The sequence below is a fragment of the Sceloporus occidentalis genome, unplaced genomic scaffold (assembly GCF_023333645.1).
Source record: "Sceloporus occidentalis isolate IW3139 unplaced genomic scaffold, rSceOcc1.0.p SCAF_3, whole genome shotgun sequence".
Taxonomy (NCBI): domain Eukaryota; kingdom Metazoa; phylum Chordata; class Lepidosauria; order Squamata; family Phrynosomatidae; genus Sceloporus; species Sceloporus occidentalis.
In genome coordinates, this window is record NW_028316983.1 from 221,462,620 (window position 1) to 221,485,949 (window position 23,330).

Below are 23,330 nucleotides of genomic sequence, written 5' to 3' on the forward strand. Positions count from 1 at the left end.
AATGGGGCTTGTGCATGCGGCGCACGTGCCATTCTATTTCCGTTGCACAACATGATGTAGGCGCACTGTATTGTGTCTGGATCAAGGGAAGGAATAGTGCCACTCTATTCTGCTTTGGTCAGACCTCATCTGGAATACTGTGTCCAGTTCTGGGCACAATTCAAAAAGGATCTTGACAAGCTAGAGCGTGTCCAGAGGAGGGTGACCAAAATGGTGAATGGTCTGTTAACTATGCTCTATGAGGAGAGATATAAGTAGTTGGGTATATTTAACCTGGAGAAGAGAAGGTTAAGAGGTGATATGATAGCCCTGTTTAAATATCTGAAGGGGTGTCATAGGCGGGTTATAAACCACCGCTTTGCGGCGATCTACCGCTGCTGTTTGCTCCGTGAGGGAGCCGCTGCAGCCAAACCGCGCGGCTCCATTACGAAGCAAAAAAGAAGCTCCAAAATAGGCGCCGTGACACGTCTGGACGCTATGCGTCCAAGATGTAAACATGGCGGCGGCCGTCTGGAATGGCCGCCGCCAAAAAATACGTAGTGACTACGTATTAGGGTTAGGGGGGTGCGGAAGCACCGCACCTTCCTAACCCTAATACGTAGTCACTACGTATTTTTTGGCGGTCTGTAACCTGCCATAGTGAGGATGGAGCAAGCTTGTTTTCTGCTGTTCCAGAGCAATGGGTGCTAACCACAGGAAAAGAGATTCCACCTCAACATTAGGAAGAACGTCCTGACAGTAAGACCTGTTCAACAGTGGAATATGTTCCCTTGGAGGTTTTTAAACAGTCTGGAGGACCATCTGTCGGAGGTGCTTTGATTGTGTCTTCCTGCATGGCAGGGGGTTGGACAGAACAGCTCTTGAAGTCTCTTCCAACTCTATGATTCTGGGAAACAACCTGCTGCAATTCCCTGTATTCCATACCAGAAAGTTGGCTGTCCTTTTTACCTGTTACAGTTAACACCTATGATGTAAATCCCCCTCATGTTGTACCATGGGGCCATCTTGTACTGTCACCAAGTTTTGAAAAAAAATAATTTAAGTTCCCTAAACACATGTAAGCCTTGAATATCAAATTGAGGCAAGGCTGGAGGAAGGGAAGATTTCCCTCATTGTTTGGGTAAGAGCTGAGCTTCAATGATTAAATCTTAAACAGATCTGACCTTTCAAAGCTGAGGTCTATGTCCTAGCACTGAAACTCAGTGTTGCAAGTATGGGAAGTTGCAACCATTTGTTCATCCTCTTGTCTTCAACTGGCACTACCGCTTGGGATAACCTTTGGCAGCTCTTTGCCCAGAAGAAAAAAAGGCTCCAGCAATAATGGAAATAGCAGTGGAAGCCTGGAAAGCAATGAAGAGAGAGAATAGGATTCTTGTGCATTTTAAGGCTGACCTCTGCCTTCCTAGGTTGTTAGTTTCCAAGCTTCTGCTCTAAAATCAGAAAAGAGGGAAGCACAAACAGGGCCTGTAGTTTAGACATCACAATTTGGGGAGGCTGGAATAATTTAAGCTCATGCCAGAAACAGCTACTGGAGGCAGGCTTGTTCCAATCCACATACTGGGTGGGTGGGGGAAGCCGTTACCAAATGCTGCTGTTCCACCAACTGAGCCTGCGTCCTGCCACCACTGCTACAGGGAGAGGCTTCCTTCCCCCTCTACTTGCACAATTAAAGGTTGCCTTGGGCAGCACCTTCTGCCAGACAGCTGGAAGACTACTCAAGGATAGCAGTGCTAGTAGCTGCAGATGCTCATGAGTAGGGATGACTGCCAGCCAAAGCGACTGGCTGTGTGGCTTGGAAGTCACAGCCACTTGTAAGCAAGGACTACCCATGAGCAGGCAGGCTTGTGAGTTGCAGCTCTTAATGAGAAAGGAGGTATGGCAATCCTAGCTACAGGCTGGCATTATCTTGCACAAGTTGGGAGTATTTTGCAGACCCAGCCTCTCAAGCTTCCAGTTGTTGCCTCACTGAGGTCTCCAAAGGTTGCCATCAGGGAAAGGGGGCTTAGTTGTACCTGCTCTAGTGCAGATGCTGTGACTGCTTGTCTTGCTTCTATGGTCATGGCATGGCTTGAGCCCAGGCCTCCCTGCCCTGGGTCGAAGTGGCGGACTTTGGTCTCCCAAGATGCCTGGACATCTCTATGATATTGGCAACATCCTGGTCTCTAAAGCTGTTGTTGTCTGATCCTCAGCCTTGTTCCTGCACTCCTAACAGGTTGGCCATCAATAATGCAAAGAGGTTACAGAATGGAGTTTGTTTTCATGGGAAATGAAATTCCCATTCATGAGGGTCTCACTGAGGAACATGTGGAAGGTAAAGAGCCTCTTTGTGGCTGATGCTGTTGTAAGGGATCTTGTGAAGCAAAGAAGAACAAGAGAGAAACATGACCCATGGTGTGTGAAGCAAGAATCAGGGCAGGCCTTATCAGAGGTCTGCACTTACTACTTCTCAAAAATCTGTACCATTCCTGCCTACTGGGACAAGAGGGAAGAGCAATCCATCTCACAGTGTTCAGCCTTTCACTGCCAGAAAATGATCCAATTCATAAGAACTCTCAAATCAAAAGCTCACTTCAGTCGAGGGTGGGGGACTGAAATGCATGATACTCTACTTTCAGGTATCATACTTTCAAACATCTTTTTCATCCCATGCCAATAAATTGGGTGTGAAAGATATGAGAAATGAACTCAGAACGTTGCAAGAAAAAATACTGATGATTACCTATATTGTGACTCAGTTTTTTGTTCAGTGGAGAGAAGAGAAATGAAATAGTACTCAGACATTTATTTCTGGTAAAATGCAGTTTACACACATCTTGAGCAAATGAAAATAGCAAATATACAAATATCATAACAAGTGTTACCAAGTAATGTATCTGGCACTACTAGTGTTAGCTGATTAAAGAAAACGGTAAGGGGAAGCCATGGAAGAGGACTGCAGTCCATGGCAACTTTCTTCTCATATACTAAACTTTCAGTAGCACCATTAATGGGAACTTACCAAAAATAAAAATCCACAAAACAAAAGTATTGGAGAGTGTTCTGCCAAGATTCACGTCTCTCTCTCAGGTGAGGGGCAGAGGTACATCAGTATGAATTGTGTAGCAAACATCTAGCAGTGCAGATGCCTGAGCTAGCTTCAGCTTGTGTTCAGCTGAACAGCATCCATAAGCAGGCAAGCGGGACCCTGGAAAGCCATCCATACTTGGAGCTCTGCTTCTGTATATATGCAAGCTCTGCACTGTGCTTTTTTCCTCTGCATGTGATTTGCAAAGGGATGTCAGAAAAATTGACCGCTAAAAGCCAGAGTGAGTCTTTGGTCGGCTAATACTTCAGTATTATGATACTTGTTAATCTACCACAGTCCACTGATCTGCTATAGTTTTCCTTTAGATTCCAAAAAGGTGGCAAAAGAAAACATTCTGGAAAACTTTAAACAGTGAAATCATAAGACCAGGCACTTAGAACCCCAGTCTTCTCCAAAGGCACAAAGAATTAAACAGCATAACAAAGTCCCCTCGTGAAAGGCGACAATCAGATTCTATACAATGATTACAACTTAAAATGATTTTAAATTTTACAATATATAGCTATCATAAGCTTTATCTCCTGCTGTCAGTTGAAAGTTTAATTAAATTACCTCCATTCTCTTGACAAGGAGACGTCATTTTGCTAACTATCGTATTTCAAGTACCTTTTTTGTATTTAAAGTTAAGCTAAATGCCATAACCTTGCTCAAAGAATGTGTGTCTCTGTATTACTTAAAAGAGACTACATTCTGCTCCAGACAAAATTATCACACTGAAATATATTTGGTATGTTTACAGCAATTCAGTTTTCATAGATCCTGTTTTACACCAGCATGATGTTGTTACCTCTGTGTTCCTAGAAATTCACTTAAGAGAGTTCTACATGAAACTTTCAACAAGCGATCATTCCAGCATTTATTGTGAGCCAGCTTTTCCCCCCCATTCAAGTACACCAAATACAGACCTTCAGCAAAGTCATGGCAAGAATACAAAACATCAACATACTGTTTCATTGTAATGCACTTGTTAAAATCTTCATGTTACTTCACATAGTTCTGCAACAGAGTTCCACACAAGCCTTAATAGAGACATATATAAAAAGTAAATTGCATTGAAGCTTTCCTTCTCCTGGCCACTTCAAGTTACCTGACTAGGGCGCTTAGTGGTAAACACATTTCTGCAGCACAAAAAGAAAGTTTAAATTTCAGTCTGGATTGTAGTGTTTAACTCGACAGCATGTTGTGAATGATTATTGTTTGTTTCTTTCAGTGTTTCCATAGTACTCACATCTGCACCACTTGAAGTCCCATTATAAACATATTCTTCAGCAATATAACTCAGCTGTGGAACCTCTGAGTTTGGAGCAGCTGGAACAAGCAATGGATTGCCACTTTGGTGTGGAGAGTTTTCTAAATGGTCATTTTCTACTTCTGGAAGAATACTAACCGTAGTAAAGCGGGTATGATAATCACTGGAACCATGGCTACATGAGGTTTTCATACTCTCCATATCAGAGCAACTAAACTCAGAAAAATGACTTGAATGAGAATCAGCTACAGATGGGATACTGTCACTGAGAGAGGGAGAGTCAAATTCACTGGAGTTTGTACTTTGCTGCTCCAACAACTGAGCATCCATGTCCTCTCTGGTCTCATTAATCTTCATGCTACTCTTTTTTCTTAGTTTACCTTTGCATTTTTTCCCTGCTGATGCATCTTTGGACCACTTGGTGGCACTAGCTTTGTTTTCTGACAAGCAGGTTGAGGAACAACCAGCGTTACTACGTCCTGCAGCACAACCATCATCAACACTACTACTTCCACTATTGTGTCTGAATTTTGTGGGCTTCGATTCAATGTCTACTTGCACTTCCATGCTGCTGCCATCCCTAGTAGGAAACAAAACGGTTAGAATTCCATTATTAAGTATATAACAAGCTGCAACATTATCTTAGTTAAATTTAAAACATTTTAAAAAATCTTTTAGCAAAAAGAATTAAAAGATTAGAAAAGATGGAACAATCTGCTGGCCCAAACTACCCATTTTAACCTTAATCATAAAATTATGTAACACAACATTAATATGTAATTTCACATGTTAAAATATTATAATCTTTCATGTGGTTATCAGACTCCTTCTACTGCTTGATGTTGCGAATACCAACCAAATTACGAAGTTTATAAGAACATGGCATCTTTTCCTTTGCATATTCTGTGCCATTTATAGGGGGAAAATATTACTTGAACAGTCCCATAAGCTCTATGCACCTTACAAATAAGTCCCTTAAATACATCATCTCATTTAAAAGAAAAAAAATTGGCTGCTTGCTTCATGGATATCAACATACATGAGACAGACTGATAGTCCAAAGTGGGGGGCTATGAGCACGTTACTGCCCCACCTTTGTTCAACATCCTTGACTACCAGCCACACCCCATTAAAATAAGATAGCTATTATGATTCAAATTCCAAGTTACCAAGTCATAAGGATCATACCCCGTCTTGAGCCTTGGGGAGAAGTTAAGATTGATTGATTGATTGATTGATTGATTATTTATTTATTTATTTATTGAGAAAAATACAAATGGGCTATTGGACATCAGGGATTTCCCAGCAGTAAAAGAGGAAAACACCCTTAGAGGTGGGCGCTCTGGAAAGATCTGTACCATTTCTGCCTATCGGATGAGAGGGAGGAAGAATCCCTCTGAAGATTTTCACCCTTCACTGATGGAAATGGACACAACTAAAAATCAACATTACAGTACTTTCCCGCACAATGCTAAAACTGGAAAATATTCAGGATTGCGGCTTCAGATGTTGGCAACAAGTATATTGAGCATTTTGATTGGTCAATAAAGGTATAACTGTTTGGTAGATTTTTGTTTGAATGCTAAAACTGGTCAGCAGAACAAAACATGGACAAAAATACAAATATGTACTCCTATTTTACAGATCAGGACTACTGGGGCTGGGAGATAATCAGCAGGGCCAATTGTACCAGAAATTTTTTTTGCAAGCTTTCTTGCTGTAATGAGCTGGGCCTTTGCCATCAGGCAGATGGGTTTTGGAGTCCCTGTTAGCATTGTGGCCAAATGTTAACCGCTGTCCAGCAGCGTGAAAGAGTTAACTTTAATTAGCAACCTCCTGGCTACTTTTTGTGTTCTCTTTCAGTTTGAGGATGGGAAGGCTGAGAAGTAACAGGCTTGCGGGTTCAGTGCAAAGAGCTCCTGGTTCTTGAGGACTAGTGCTTACGAACTTGTTCATAAATGCTCAGGAAAATGGCTGGACCATATACTAGGCAAATTTACTGCTGCTGATACATTATTTAGATTAGATAAAACAAGAAGCACAGAGCCAGTGTGGGGTAGTGGGTTGAGTGTTGCACTATGACTCTGGGGACCAGGGTTCAAATTCCTGCTCAGCCATGGAAACCCACTAGGTGACTTGAGAAAGTCACTCTTTCATCTCTCAACCTCAGAGGAAAGCAATGAAAACAACCCCCCTGAACAAATGTTGACAAGAAACCTCTCTGGTACATTGACCTTAGGGCCATCATTTTGAAATAAAATGAAGGCATACAACAACCAAACACAAAGTAATAGCAAAGAATTCCAAAATGACCCCTCAAAACAAAGGGAAAGAGGCTCAAAATGACAAATGAAGTTTAAAGTAGGCAACTGTAAAGTGATTGACACTGGGGAGACTTTTTATAACTATAGCCAGAACGCATTCATGTGAATTCGCTAGTTCAGTGAATTTACAGGAATTCAAATTGTTTTTGAACTGACTTCCCATTGCCCAAAAATAGCTTGCCATTGCCCGAAATTGCGTGTGATCACCTCTCACGCAGTAACGTGAAACCCCATGATTGCGTTCAGACTGACTTCCCATTGCCTGAAATTGCGTGTGGTAGACTATCACGTAATAATGTTAAACCCCATGGGTTGCGTTCGGATTGCCACTGGATTATACTGCCAATTTCCCTTGTCTGATAACGTCCACAGAGAGAGGGAGAGGGAAACAAATTAACTGCATCTTTCCAGAATTCAGAATAGGCCTGTGAGATGTGCTATTTCTTTCTTTTTAAATCACCTTTGTTGTTGTTTGCCTTCAAGTCATTTCCAACCCTGAGGCGAACCTATCACTGGGCTTTCTGGGGGTGAGAGTGTGTGACTAGCTTAAGATCACCCAATGGATTTCCATGGTCAAGTGGGGAATTACCCACATATGTACAGACACAAACATGCATGAAATACAGAGTGCTTTTCAGCATATGAAATACAAAGTATACCTTCCTTTATCAGTGAGTAGCCACACCCCATCATTATAAACCTGAATTTAGGTTACTATGTCTTACAGGTCAAAGGAAACTTTTCAGGTAGGCGAGGTCTACGGCAGTGATTTCCAAAGTTTGATCTTCCAGATGTTTTGGACTTCAGCTCCCAGAATTCTTGACAGTTGGCCAAGCTGGCTGGGGTTTGTGGGAGATGAAGTCCAAAACACCTGGAGGACCAAAGTTTGGGAACCAGTATCTTGTTTTTAAAAAGATATAAAGCTCTAAATATTCTAAAGACTGGTCACAATCACACTAAAGACATTTCAGTTTAGAATTCGTTTATGTTGCCATTGCTAATGATTCTAGCACTTGCATACTTAATTTTTTGCCTTAGTATTACTTGAGCTATTTAAGTTCCCTTTCAACCAAATTTCTACTCCATCAGTCTTACCTGTCCAATGGGATGTAGGAATTTGTAATGGATCCAGCCATTGCTTTGGTGCTGGCATTGTCACTAACTGTTCCTAAGCTAACGGTGCCTGATTCTCCACTCAAACTGCATCTTTCCTTCTGCACATCTGCTTGGACTTCCAACCTTTGGGAGAAATTCAATATTATTTTAATAATTATATTTAGTTTTCATACTATATTGGAGTTAAAGAGTTTTTATGACTCACCTTTCTAAATTCTGTGGTAGGGAAAATCAATTCTGTATACAATATAGTGGTAAACCCAAAAATACTCAAAATGGGTTGCCAGGCTAATACTGCTGCCCCCCCCCCCCAACAGTCTAAAGATGACAAGTACTGTAGACTTTGTTTCTTCCTGAAAATTCAAGGATTAACTCTGTCATACATAGATCTAACGACAGAATTCCTTATTGCTATAGTTTCACATTACTCACTGTAGTTGAGAGCTACAGAAATCAGGAAGAACTCTTCCTCAATCCAAATATATTCGATCACTGTTTTTAAAATGCCTATATATCAAGCTGTGATCAAAAGACTTTGCAATTACAGCATCACAGTAAGCAGATGCAAAGTATAAACATGTTTTCAGTGATAACTGCAGCTCAGACACAAAACTGAAAGCTGGCTAAAATCTGGGTGAACACTGAACAGATTCTTTTACCTGTTAAAGCAATTGACCATTGCACTTCCTGACAAACTTCCTGTTATGCTAGCTCCTGCCAGAGCCATGGTGCTAGCTGTTTCACTCAGGTTATCTCGAATGGCTCCAATTCTGTCCATATGGCTCCCACTTGCACTCAGGCTTCCAGTTAATCCTCCAACACTCTCTTCACCAATGCTAGGGTTATGACGTGCCTCTGCTACTGATGTGGTATCTACATTTGAAAAAAGTAATAATTTTAAAAATTAACAGAAATAAGGTAGGCTTTTCCATCCAGCCCGTGAACTGAGAGTGAACTAATGCCAAGCTCGACTCAGGCTTGCATCCTTCCGAGGTCGCTAAAATGAGTGCCCAGACTGTTGGGGGCAAATTAGCTTACTTGCTGTTCACCGCTATGATCTTTGGAATAGCGGTATATAAATAAAACAAATTATTATTAAATTAAATTATTACTGGTCCCAGTTTGGCGCAAGAAAGCATGTACTCAATAACTGACTATGGGAAAGTTACAAAGTACTGTAAATGGAAAAGAGCAATTTTAACTCCAAAGTGCCTTAATTTTGTCTTGAAAAGAAACGGGGAGCAGGGACAATACAATTACTCCCACAATCCATATTCTAGATTGCAATTCTGCTATTCTGAGATTAATATTGAGAATAATCGGAGATCTTCCTCCAGAACCGGGTTACAAATAACACTGATTCTGTTCCAGAAATCAAGACCACCAGCGAGTTTTGTTTTATCATATTTATTAAAATTCCCACACCATTTTTACAAACCAAGAGTAACAAAACAACAAAAAAAGAACACAATGGAATATTGCTAGAAGACAAGGAAGAGCAGTATATTTTTTTTCTGCTACCACTGCACCTTAAAGGAGCTATTCAAGAGAGCAATCAGAGGTTTATTACTCTCTGGTCCTCAAATATAACATGTAGACCACGCAACAGCCTGCTATGAAGAATTTCCATGACACATTGCAGATAAACTTATTCAGATCTGCTCCAGTATGGATGCTGTAATGATACAGATCCAGTGGCTGTAATCTTGGCTCCTGCCTGTCCATTGCTATTGGATACTTTTCAATTTGTGCAGCCTCAGGATGTAGACAGGATCCTTGGAGAGGTGAGAGTCAAGACATTGCTCTTCTTGGCTTATTAAACAGGCCAGAGGGGGACTGGCTGAGTGGGTGACGGAGGTAGTCCTCCTTACAACAAGGCAGAGTTCAAACTTGTCTAAAGAAAGTAATTGTGAGGCCTTGGTTTAAAAAAGCCATCCCCCGATTCCTCTATAATAGATCATTATTGGACAGTGTCCAACATGCAATTTCTGGGCAAGGTACTGCATGTGGTGGCCTCCAGCTCCAGGAGTTTCTGGATGAAATGGATTATCTGCAACTATTTAAATCTGGCTGTGGTTGCCTTGGCAGATAGCCTACATAAGAAACTGGACTCAGGAGGTGTGTCCCGGTTAGTTCTGCTAGACCTCTGAGCAGCTTTTGATACCAATCACCATAGCATCCTTCTGGGCCACCCCATTGAGATGGGAAGGCATTGGAGGGGCAAACCAGGGTGGTGTTGGGGGGACTTTTGTCTGACCCTCTGGCCATTGTCCCCAAGGTTCTGCTAACATATACATGAAACTGCTGGGAGAGGTTGTCAGGACTTTTGGGGTGCAGATGGCATCCAACTACACTGGTGCCTCGGGTTACGATATTAATTCGTTCCGCCATTCCTTTCGTAACCCAAAAATTAATCCGTTAGCACTGGAAAGCCTATAGCTGCACTTTGCAGCATTTGAATTTCGCGCCGAAATGAATTTCGTAACCCGAAAAATATTTCGTAACCCGAAACAGTTTTTGCCAATCCAACTTTTTCGTATCCCGGAAATTTCGTAACCCGATCATTTCGTATCCCGAGGCACCAGTGTAAAAGCTTTTTATTCCAACAGGCTTTTAAAGTTTTCAATGAAAAACAGGCTAGGGGGAACTGTATTGCTGGGAGCAAGCAGTATCTAGCATGAACTTTTAACTATTTTCTAATTGGAGTCATTGCAAAGAATTAACTGCAGATTTAAAGTGATCATCAATAGAGAAGGGATCTATGAACTAGTCTGCTGTTAAGCTCCTACTGAGTTAAATGGCTCCAGTAGCTGCAGAATGCAGCTATTCAACCCAACAGAGCAGGATCACTCTAGGTTGCGGCGTGGAAAAGAAACTCACCAATACTTTGCTACGAAATCAAGGCTCATAGCTATGTAAGCATGCAAGGTGTCATACTCTTGCTACATGGGTCAATAAGGACCTTACTAGCCTGGTAGCTGCAGCAATATGGGCCATCACATATCAAAAAGTAACATCTCTTACCTACTGCTGCATTGGTTCCACCAACAGTTATATCATTTTCATCATCAAATTCTATTCTGACACCTTTTCCATTCCCAGCAGATACACCACAACCTCCACTTCGACAAAGGGAAATGGGAACTACTCCATACACATACGCCAACATAATTGGGACACCTATACCTGCAAAGAAAATGAAATATATTACAATGAATTCAGATACATCATGTATATATTTTTTAAAAGGTGTTTCCTAAATGTACAATTTAAGAGACTACTACTGTTCAAAATAAACATAAAGGGGGGGGGGGAATACTGACTTTAAAACACAGTAAGACAACTCAAACCAATCTCATGGACTCTGGCTGCATACAGAACAGCAATATGGAAGTCTATGCCCACAGTACCTTCCCTTTTAATATAACTAGAAGAAGTAGGTACACATTTTTGTAACTATGGATCCTATGCTTCCATTGAGATTAATGGGCCCATATAAACATGTACTAAGCACTCACAGATCTAAGCCAAGACTCCATTTTTCAGACAGAATGCTACTACTTTTCGAAAGATAACTGGGCCAAACACCAGGAAAAGGAATTACATTTCAGCTTCTTAAATTGTTAAACTAGTCAATCATACTTTTAAGAATTAAGTTCAGTAATAAAGCCTGCAATGTAACTAATATCCATTTGTGCCCTGTATTTCAATAAAGATATACCTAATGACTTAACTTGGTGTAATAAAGAATAAGTTATTTAAGAAAATATTTTCCTAATCTTTTAAGCCAGTAAATGTACTTACCTACAGTGACTGCAGCTACAACGGGTGAAACAATTACAGACAAGGTTACACCACCTGCAATAGCTAAATTCCTCTTATGTTTTGAAATGTCTTTGCCCTCATAGCGATTGTGAATCTTTATGAGAAAAAGAAAGAAAGTAGATTTTAGAGAATATAATGCAGATGATAGCGAGCATGTTACAAAACACAAGTGATTCCTTTAACAGATTTATCTTTATCTTGTTCTTGTTATTTTAAAACAAGTATCTTTAAATATCTTCAGAATGACCCTAAACAATGAAAACTAAGACTCCACTACTTCCATTTGGTATGCACATGGTGAATCTTTTATGAAGTCTCCATCTTGTGGCATACTAACTTGTAAATATAATCCACCATTTTTATATTGGTACTTTTTCTTGCATATATCATACAACCATCCCAAAACACTCTCTCTTCATTCCTCAAAAAGTCATTTTTCTCTCACAGTGTTTTCTGTACACCAAAGATTCACATGTTGCATACCTCAACTGCATGTTAATCTGACTCACTCACTTCTTTCCCATCAGTAGATATAATCAGCTTACATGTGACACTTTATTTCAAATCTCCTAAGGAGAACTCCATGGCCCTTATCCATACAGTGGTGGGGTCAAGGTATGGTCACTCAATGCTACCTTTGGGACACAAACTTACAGATAGGAACAGAAACACTCTATTGCTGTTCTTCCAACTTTCAAACTTGTAATGCTGGTCTAGAAGGAAACTATGATTGATAATATGAAATGCACGAGAAGTCAAGGAATATCCACAGGGTTACAGGCTCCTTTCTCTCTCCCAATTAAAAGGTAATCCACTAGGCTGATTTAAAAGTAAAACCTGCCCTGTGGCAAAACAATGTTTGTTGTGAAAATGGGCCCCACCATTATCTTTGGCAACACAGCTGAGGAACATGGGCTCATCCCCAGGGAAACAAAGTGTAATAAATGACACTAGGTTAGATTACATTTTTAAGGTTGGCAGTACATAGGATCAGGAGAAAACACAAAAGCCATATTGGGATGAACTGCTTGACAGAGACAATTTCCAGACTGTTACAAACCATGGTGTCAAGAGGTGTAAGAGATCTGAAGGAAAATTAGGAGAAGTGCTGCCTATCCCACTAACTCTAGGGAAGTCTAAAAAATGAGAACCAGACTCCCAACTTCCTAGAGAAATCCAATGACCCAGAATACCAAACATAGTATTGTGAATTGAATAGGAATATTTAGCTAGTTAATGTTAGGGCATTTGTTCTTTCTGACCATGGTTTCTGACCACGAATATGAGAATTTTTTTGTAATTACTCCTAGCCAGAAGGAAGGCACCTTCATAAATATGAAGCCTTGCTAAAGTAAGATCTGCTTGCTTAGAATGTAACTTTCCTTAACATATCCTCTCTTTTCTACTCTTTCTCCATAAGCCTTTGCATATGCCTTTGCTGAGGAGGTTCTCTTCCTTAAGCCAGTGCCTTTTGTCTCCAAGTAGCTCTGCCCTCTGTCCACAAAGGGAAGGTGGGAAGGAAGATCTGACAGTGATGCTGCCTTTTCTGTTTTGGTCTAAATGTTGTCTTTCACCCGGTCAGACCAGAAGGGCATCAGCTCTCTCATGAGAGGGAAGGGTGTCCAATAGTGTCAATGCCACGTGTGAATAAAGCTAGGTTGTTTTCTTCACTCTGATTGGAAGGAGAGTCTGGCTGCTAGTAAGCACTTCTCTTCTTGTTTTTCTCTCCTGCATTATCTCAAAGGAGAAGCAGCAGCTGCATGTGGGTACTAGGTGAAAGAGAGTCGTCGTCCCCCATCACTCTCTCCCTCGGGTCCAGTCAGAGGGTGGTATCCAAACAGGGCAGGGGCAGCAGTAGCCCTGCAGGATTATCTGCTTTGCAGAAGAAAGGAAGCATTTTTCCCTTTCTTTCTTGTTCTTTTGGGGTGTTTTGTCAGGCCAGGGACTGCTTTTCCCAAAAAGGAGGGCTTTCCTCCACCTAAAGTGGGGGAAACATCAAAATTCTTCCTCTTGGTTCTTGAGTCTGCCTAGTTTGGGGAAGGGGGGAAGGAATCTTTTTCTGAGTTAGCCTTTCTGTGATTCCCTTTAAAGTGGTAAGCCTTGCTTTGATAGCCAAGACAAATCTAGTATAGTTTAGTTTAGTTTTGATCTCTTCCTTGGCTCTTGAACAGGGGGCACTTCGTCTCTGAAGAACAGTAGTGCTTTCTTCCAGAAGGGTATCAGAGTGGGACATGAACAATTTTACCATGTATGTGGAACTGACAAGCCTACATCTGGGCCTTGCAGTAAAAGCAGCTAGGAGGCACTCAAAGCTATGTCTGGAATCTTGTTTTCAACACGGCGTAAAGGCTAACAGGGTGGAAGAACTTCACTTCCAGTCTGGGTTGGAACAGTTCTTAAAGCAAGTCCCAAGTGAGACTGTGCATTACATGTGCTGGAAAAGGACTGTAAAATGCTGAAAGATGCTGGTTCAGATGCAGACCCTTGGGAAGAAGCCTGGGGAAGGCAGCTACTGCCCATGAACATGGTATCCATAAAGCCAGACTTGACACTAATTTCACAAAAAAAGTGAGGCCTCAAAACCTGTCACACAAAGCTGGCACTCCTGCATTTCTGGGTCACCCCAAACCTATTAAACAGCCCAAATCTAATCAATAGCAGTATTCTAACCCTCAGATCCAGCAAGGAGATAAGCCCAATGAAAAACGCTTCATGTGTGATAAGTGTGGATATCCTAATGTGCACTGTGAACAAAAGCCAAAGATGGTCAGTTCGTTTTGGTTTCAGATTACAATGAACCTGAGAATGGGCCATTTGTCCATCCAGACCCTGAAATGCTGCCCAAACACAAAAGACGCATGAAACCGGTGGGACGAAGGAAAGTTAGTTACCTACAGGGATCTACCTACCTCAAAGAGGCAACATTTTAAAATAAATACAGCCACTTTACCTTTCGCCCTACATATACAGGGATTCCAATAATCATAGCTGGAATAGCAATGCCTGCTATTAAGGCAATTCCAACAGGTGCACCAACAAGCGTTCCCAGCTGCCACAATATTTTCTTCTTCCGACTCCATGGTTTTTTCCCCCAGAAGGTACAACCTGAGGGACTACAAAATGTTTTCAATTAAGTCTCGTCAACCAATGACTAAGAGAGAGAACAGTCCTAAGTAAGTATTATATGTAATCAAAATCTTAACTAACAGAGAACAATCCATTCCCTAATGTTTGAATGTCCAATTTAAATAAATAAATAAATAAATTTTGAGCAGGGAGAAACTTGAGTAATATGAAAATACATTTCCAGAAGTACAAATTTTATTTTACATATACTTTTTTGAATGCATGTGAATATGTCTTTTTACATAATTGAAACTGGGGAGCTATGGCTATAATTTAATAACTCAAGCTTGAACAAATGTTTTTCAGCCTACATCTCAAATGAGGCTTTTTTAGCCTGGGATGGGCGTGTATTTGACATCCTGCTTTGGTCAATTTATTGAAAACCATTTGTCAGATTGAGATTTGTGTTGCTCTGTCTCCAATAAAGAAAGGGATTAAGACTGGCAGTTTTACTTACTTCTTTTTTACATTTACATTTTTTAACATTTAAATATATGTGTATATATATAAATGTATTATATATATGTATGTATGTATGTATATTCCACATATCTTCATAACTCCAAAGTCTTTAACAATGGGGTGTGGAACAGAGATGGGAACCAACAATGCCACCCAAAGAAATCAGAGTGCAAGACTGATAGACTACAAGAACAACAAAACTGCAGTGTAACAGATAAGGCAGAAAACCTGGAAGGTACTTTGGTAAACACTATCATGGACTTCTGCAGTAAAGATCCTACCAGAGAACCCGGCTTTGTCTAACATCAAGAGGTTTCCCTCTCAAACACTTTCAAATTTGATGTGTTAGGAAAACAGAATTTTACAGTGGATTAGATTATGCTGTAGAGTGGGCCCTTAGAATTGGCGGGCTAGCAATCTATGGATTTGACCACCCATTGATTGACATGTCCCGTGATATTCAATGGCAGCATGTGCACACAGATGTGCTGATGTGTCCGCATGCACATTGCTGCCATTAAATAATATAGGACACAACTGTCTGGGTCTTTTGGTATCCATAGTGGGGCATGGGACTGAATCTTGGCAGATAGGAAGGGTCCATTGTATATTAAATATGCACTACCTAGGAAAATATAAATTTTATTTTAAAACTGTTTCCCATATATACCTTAAATAATGCAAGTCTGAGATCTCCTTCATACATAGCCAACAGAATTCACAACCACAGACAGCACATGTCATGTGATTGCAGCTTCCATCGTTCATCTTTATTATATAAGCAGCACATCGTGGGCATGGCTTTATGTCATCAGCTGTTTAGAAAGGAAAAAAACTTAATGACCATATTGCTTCCAAAAACAAATACAATTAAACTATATATAGTTTGAAAATGTTTTTTGAATTTTAACTAGATACTTCCATTTCCAAGCATTATAATATGGTGTAAATGTCACTGAACCCAATATATATCTGTGTGCTTTATTAATTCCATCTATACTTGTACAGTTACCTTTCCACATTTGCAGCTTTGACTTTTGTGGGTTTGGTATTCACCGATTTCATCAGTATGTTCTTTTTTGGAATCTCTAGGTCCTCCAGCATGACTCTATTGTCAATGTCTGCCAGAGATCATGCTTGAGGACTTAAGAGATTCCTAGTGAGAACACTTTTCACGGCATTTGTAGATCGTCCAGAGCAATTCTGTGATCAATTTCTGGCAGATGTTGACCACAGATTTGTGCTGGAGAATCTAGAGATTCCCAGACAGGTGTTCTCTCAGGTAAAAAATCCAGTGTTTTTTTAATTTGCGGTTTTTTCCATTTTCACTGGAGTCCTGCACCCCTAACCCCAGCAAATGTGGAGGGCTTACTGTATTTATTTGAGTATGTTCTGCTAAATATTCATGGCTGAATGCACTTTAAACAGATTATAACAATTTGGATTTCAGATATAGGCCACAACAACAAAATCCATACCCACAAATAAGCCTCTACAATTTGAGCTATTCAGAGTCTTCTGAAGGTAACTGAAGAACATCAGGGGCATTGCTAGTAGTGTGTAGACCACACCAGGTGACACCCTAAGGAGGGTGATAGTACTGGTCCCCAATCATCTGCCTTTAGGCAGGAATGAGCTGTGGTGTTCACCCATGTCCCTTTAAAATGCTGAAGCTCAGCAGAAGAGATGGTGTGAGTGGGGCCAGAGTGAGAGGAGAAATTTTGCTAGTTGTTTATGTCACAACTACTGCCGTTACATTTAGTGACATAGGGGAATTATGATTTATAAGCAGCATTAGTAACAAAAGCACTATTAAAGATTCTGTATTGTGTGGGATGGGAAGAGGTCAATGGTGAGTGACACCATGAGTTGCCACACCAGGTAACACTAACTCTAATGACGCCACTGAAGCCATTACTGATTAATCGAGATTGTTCAGAAAATATAAGCTACCCTTGACTACAGTAGTCTCCTTCCTAGTTCTCTTATTGTTGTTGTTGTGTGCCTTAAATTAATTTTAAATTAAGGTGACCCTAAAGTGAACCTATGGATGGGGTTTTCTGTGGCTAAGACTGTGTGACTCACCCAAGGTCAGCCAGAGCACTTCCATGGCTAACTGGGGAATCAAACCATGATCTCTAGAGTCACAGTCCAATGCTCTACCACACTGGCTCTTATTCTTTTTATTATTATTCTCTTATTACTCAGGGCTTAACTGATGTGTTTCACATGAAGCTGTAACAAATAAATAGATTCTTATATAAGAGACACAACTTTAGTAAATAATGATTTCAAATATAAAAATGGGAAAGATACACTCTAGCCTGTTTCTTTGCTCTAAAATTGTCTCCTCCCAATGTTGCTTTTTGAGCAAAAAGTGGCTGGGGTAGCTATGATCTTAACTGTGCCTTCCTCTCTAATAAAGACAGTGATTTTGTCTGCCCATTATTAGCATACCCTACACCCTTCTCTCGCTGAATATGGGGTTTCATATTTTCGTATTTGATATCTAGCATCAGACATGTTTTGAAGAGGTCACCATGACCTTTGGAACACTAGGAAGTTACACATGTAAGAAGGATTGTTGGCCTGAGGACACACTGGAGACCTAGATAGTACTAAAATAAAAGTTAAATGGGTTTGCTGCTTACTGCATCCTCCCCCAGGCTTTCTGCATCTCCTCTTGCAATGAAAACTAAGCACATCTAATCACAAAAATAGTTAAAAAGCATACCCTATACCAGTGATGGTGAACCTTTTACAGACCGAATGCCCAAACTGCAATCCAGACTGCACTTATTTATTGCAAGTGCCACATCCCTCTGGCTTTCTAGTAAGAAACTCTGGCAAACTCTGTGCTAGAGCAACAGCATGTGCCCACAGAGAGGGCTCTGGGTGCCACCTCTGGCATGTGTGCCATAGGTTCGTCATCACTGTCCTATACTTCATTCCCAGGCTGTGCCACTATTCAGCTTTACTGTCTGACTATCCAGGGGCTCTCAAATCCTATCAATGTTTTGTCACTCTAGAGTTAAAGCCATCAGTCATTCTGGAGTCCTTTTAATTCCATGGGAAACACATCAAGCTTTGTTACACCATGGGATAACATCAAGTACCCCTTGAGGCTATGAAATTGGCTATAAATATCAGTCCCAGACATAGTCACCTCATGTTCACAGTTTGCCCACGGACCCTTTGTGCACGTAAGGTTCCTCTTACTTACTGAGTCACTCTCAGATACTATCTGAGCCACTCTCCCATCTTCTGTGGAACCCCCTTTCTTCAGGACTGGTAATTATCACCCTCTCTAATTCCTGACTTCTAGCTATCCAACCATCACACCTTCCATTCTCTTAGCCTTGTATTGTTCTTAAGATTGCATTGTATTTGTGTGTTTAAGTGCATTTTTGCACACGTTACATAGAACTCTCTTATTCAATGAAACCAGAGTGTCTCTGCAGTTAGTATAAACAGGTTAAAAGATCCCCTTATGTTACCCACTTCTCACAGGCCTTCTTTTGAGCTAATAATTCCCCCAACATGCCAGGAAGATGCTGACATTGTTAATGGTGACCCCAAGTCTGCACCACCACCTTTTAGGGTAAAACAACTCTGAGACTTTGTGATAGCAAGAAGTCCAAATAAATGACAGATTGGATCAACCAGGAAAATTCATTCAGAGATGGCTGGAGTGTTATGCCCGAATGGTTTAGACCAATCCATTACTAATGGGTTTCCTCATGTCAACTAGGTCTGCAGGAGGCAACTTTCTTTTTCAGTTGCTGTCCGTTGACCTCCTGTCCTCCTCAGTCAGTTTATTTATAAAGCCTTAACGATCCTAATTTCCTATCTATCTAATTTATATTTATATATTAATTTATTTATTTAGAGTGGGTATGGATTGGTCCTCTGGCCATCTCTGAATGAATCTTCATGGTAAATCCAATTTGTCATTCACAAGATGGCCAGAGGCACAATCTAATTTTTTTGAATGGGGCCAAATTGCTCCTGGCCTTAATTTCTTTTTCCAGTCGTAACAGAGAAGATGCACACTTTTATCCATTTTCCTATAATCATTTTTGATGGTTTGGATTATAGGAAACAAATAATGACTCTGTTTTTCTTAAAGATTTTGCTCTTTATATATGCATTTATGGCCCTTCTCACATCCTATGTATGTCACCTCAACTCTTCTGGATGTCTGGGGTTAGGACAAAAGGTAGGTAGATACAAAACCTCTCATATCATATAATTGTTTGGGCATTTTGGTATAAACATTGGATCTAACATTAATACCACTGTGTCCTTTTCTATTCTACAATGAGTTTACGGACAAAGCTTGCAATTCCCAAATTCTCCTTGCTGAAGTTATCGCTACCAGGAAAGCAACTTTGTAAGACAATATTCTTAAAGTAGCCTCTCACATTGGTTTGAAGGGTGGCTTCGTTAATCTGTTGAGTACTAGATTCAAATCCCATGATGGACACCTATATCTAGTTGGTAACAATTTAAAAGTAGCTCCTCTTAAGAAACATTTTATATGTAGCTGTCCAGATAATGCTACACCACCAAACTCTAGAACTGTTGATAATGCCATTACCTGCCTTTTTAATGTATTTAGCCTGAGACCCTTTTCTAAACCGTCTTGTAAGAATTGTAACACATGCTTAATGTTCACTTCCATGAATTTTATATTCCTTTCCAGACACCATTTACCAAATGTTTTCCATGTCCTTGCATATATTGATTTTGTTGAGTTTCTTCTCGATGACATGACAGTTTCCACCACCACTGTGGAATATATTCTGGTGCCCAATCTCCAAGCCATCAAATTGAGCCATCTGGGTTTAAATGTACAATTGGCCCTTGACTTAAAAGGTATTCCCTGTGTGGCAGTTTGTATGGTTGATCTACCGACATCTGAAGAAGTTGAGGGAACCATGGTCATTGTAGCCAATGAGGCACTACCAACACCACTACTGTTTGTTCTTGATGTATCTTCTGTATGACCCTCTGAATTACTGCAATGGGCGGGAAAGCATACTGCCTCCCCTTGGGCCATGAGATCATCAATGCATCATTCACTTCTGCTGTATTGCTCCCATCTATGCAGTCGTACTGTTGCAATTGTGCATTCTTTGCTTTTGCAAACAGGTCCACTGTGAATGGACCCACTTCTGCTGAAGTTTTAGAAATACTTCCAGATGCAGTTCCCATTCGCCTGGATGCAATTTGTTTCAACTCGAGTAGTCTGCCTTTATATTGCATGCTCACTTCAAATACAATGCTGTCAGTGAGCTCAGATGTTTTCCCGCCAAACTGAACAGCATGTTTGAGTCCTGCACCAATGCTTTGGAATGAAGACCTCCTTGTTTCATTATATACGCTCTTAATGTCATGTTCTCCATTCTGATTTGTACATGATGACCTTGAATATGTCTCCTGAATGAGAGCAGAGCTAGACTGACAATTATGGCTAACGAAGCTAGTGAAAATATTGGGAATATTAATATCATCAATGAAGCTGGTGGCTTGCGGCCAACATCATTGCAAGATACTACAAACACATTTAAACACAAGGAAACCCACTAGTAGTGATTGTGCCTCCGGCCATCTTCTGAATGTACAATATTTTGCCTTTAGGCCAGTATCCAAATAGCTGTGTAAAGAACACCATGCACACACTGGGACTTCTCCATATTTTTTCCCTTGTAGCCCCTTTCTATCTAAAACCATTCCCGAAAGCCAGAGGCTTGTAACACAGAATGAGCCATCACCAGATCAAAGTCAACTTTGTACTTCAATGTAAACAATGAAGCATATTCTGCTCAGGCATCCAGAAGAGTGGTGACCTTAGCATTGCAGTCATCCAACATCTGTGACCACCCCCACCCCACCAATGATTCAGAACAGAAATATAAATGTTGAGATCTATAAAATCTAAGAGGAGAAATTTAGAGTACAAGTTAAGTTTTCAACTCTAGAAATAGTTCATTCTGTTCCAAAACAATAGAATAGGATCCAGAACAATGGATGCAAGCTACAAGAAAAGAGATTCCACCTCAACATTAGGAAGAACTTCCTGACAGCAAGGGCTGTTCAACAGTGAAACACTCTTCCTCGGAGAGCTTCCAGAAATGGGCCAGCCACACTCTTTGGTGATTATTTTTGGGAGGAGAACGTCAAACATGGCCATCTGTCAGGTATGCTTTGATTGAGAATTCCTGCATGGTAGGGGGTTGGACTATATGGCCCTTGTGGTCTCTTTCAACTCTGTGATTCAATTATTGTCAAGGTACTCTGACAAGGCTTTGGCTAGCCAGTGTGAAAGGAAAGTAACTAAGAGTGTGGCTGGCCAATTTTTAGAAGAGTTCTATCAGCAGGCGAGAGCCAAGAAAATGTAGTTTCACTAGTCAATTACCTCCACTGTTCTCCATTAATATTAGAGACCACCATCTGTTTCAAAGGATATTTCTAACCCTTGCACCAACAATAATATAATATTGAAGTATGTGCAAATCAATTAATCTGTTTTCTTTATAAATGGTCAAAATAAGTAAACAGAAGATTTACGCAAGAGGCTATGTAAAATTGTTTAGAACACCTGTTTCAATCATAAATACCTGCAGCTCCAGACTCCTGGCTGTAGCTAATGGAGGAAGAACGAATTGTTCGTAAGCGCAGACTCTGGGCTCTCTCTTGGCGAGCAGCATCACAGGTTTGGTTCGGATGCCAAATTTGCTTACAGTGGTAGCAGAACTCAGTTCCACAGCCTTCACGCCCACATGTAAGCTTAGGGCAGCTTGCACAGCCAAAAGCAATCACAGCATACCTTAGATGTTAAAGAATAAGCAGCAAGATGTTATTTTATTTCCTTTTCTCCCATCTTTTTTTTAAATACACACCCTTATTTGGTGTTTTATCTCAACTCCACATAAAATTATAGAAAACATACAAAACAATAAATGTTATGCAAAATATGAGAGATATTAATTAGAGAGAGAGAGAAAGAGAGAGAGAGAGAGTATTCAAGTCTATCATCTGAGGTAATGCCATTGTTTAAATCAAGGAAGAATTTACACAGTGAAACATCAGGAGAGAATGAGTGGTAGACACTTAACAAGAAAGGTTAATTTTGTGAGGCTGAAGGCCCAGTCCATGACACATGAGTTTATCCCTTGTGCCAACTCAGTCAGGCAGAATTCTCGAATTCCAGACAGTTAAAACTGTTGCTCCCAACCCCTTTCTGTCTGGGAGGCCTGAAACAGCAACACTGCTTAACAGAGAATCTAGCTGTTCCATACTAATGCTCAAGTGGCTATCATACTTTCATGGATCTGCCTTCTTTTTTAGTGATGATTTTCCATTTTTAAAATGGCAACCAGAAGCCATTTCCTGTTTTTTGCTCTCTGAATTGTCAATGCTGATTTTAATAGACTCACAAGGTAAGTTACTTGACTTGACTTTTGACTTATTCCTGGTCTTTTTTATCCTTCCACTTTGAAATGAATTAATATCAGAATATTTTCTGGATTTCCCCATTGCTGTGGAGACTGGTTTTCTGCCTCACTCTCGCTGAACATGAGAAATATTTTCTTCAGACACTATTCCTGCCTCGCAAACATGTCGCTTGTTCTGTTGGTGGCTTGTATCCTTATTTTCTTTTACATTATCCTCTGCAAACATCCCATTTCTGCCAGTTGCCTATGTTTTTTGGAAGGGAAATGGTCAATTTCCAAGGTATCCTCCGGTTCTTTCTGTTTTTCTTTTTAGTCCCTAAAACTAAATCCATTCTGTCACAAATTTCTATTTTAAAATTTACTTGCTACCTAAAAATGATACATAAGAGAGAGGAGGCTAACTGCCCAATGGTTTGGCAAAGCAGGTAAGTCAAAACTGAGGAGAAAGTGGTTGGGAGCAATGGTAGTAACAGTTTGGTATTTTGAAAATCCTGCCTGATCAAGTTGGCACAAGGAATAAACCCATGTGTTGTCGATTGGGTCTTCAGCCTCACAGAAACTGCTATACTATACTTTGTTGGTGGATTTACATGTCATTGTTTAAATAACAGCACAGTGGGCCCTTGGTATCAGCTAGGGTTTGATTTCAGGACACCCCCCCCCCGCCCACTTGTGGATACCAA

The 23,330-nt window shown here is 40.5% G+C and overlaps 1 protein-coding gene across 3 annotated transcripts in view; it reads right to left on the minus strand.

The window, feature by feature from the left end:
- Window positions 1-2,767: 2,767 nt before the first annotated feature.
- LOC149317538 (E3 ubiquitin-protein ligase RNF19A) overlaps window positions 2,768-23,330 on the minus strand; it is a 53,112-nt gene continuing 32,549 nt past the window's right edge. For all 3 annotated transcript variants that reach the window (XM_089517721.1, XM_089517719.1, XM_089517720.1), the window contains 8 exons: window positions 21,811-22,019; window positions 15,858-16,002; window positions 14,550-14,712; window positions 11,579-11,693; window positions 10,799-10,960; window positions 8,434-8,647; window positions 7,754-7,897; window positions 2,768-4,914 (listed from right to left, as the gene is read on the minus strand). In XM_089517721.1, coding sequence (XP_089373847.1) covers window positions 4,224-4,914; window positions 7,754-7,897; window positions 8,434-8,647; window positions 10,799-10,960; window positions 11,579-11,693; window positions 14,550-14,712; window positions 15,858-16,002; window positions 21,811-22,019 — 1,843 coding nt within the window. In that variant the 3' untranslated portion in view covers window positions 2,768-4,223. The remainder of the gene's footprint in view (window positions 4,915-7,753; window positions 7,898-8,433; window positions 8,648-10,798; window positions 10,961-11,578; window positions 11,694-14,549; window positions 14,713-15,857; window positions 16,003-21,810; window positions 22,020-23,330) is intronic.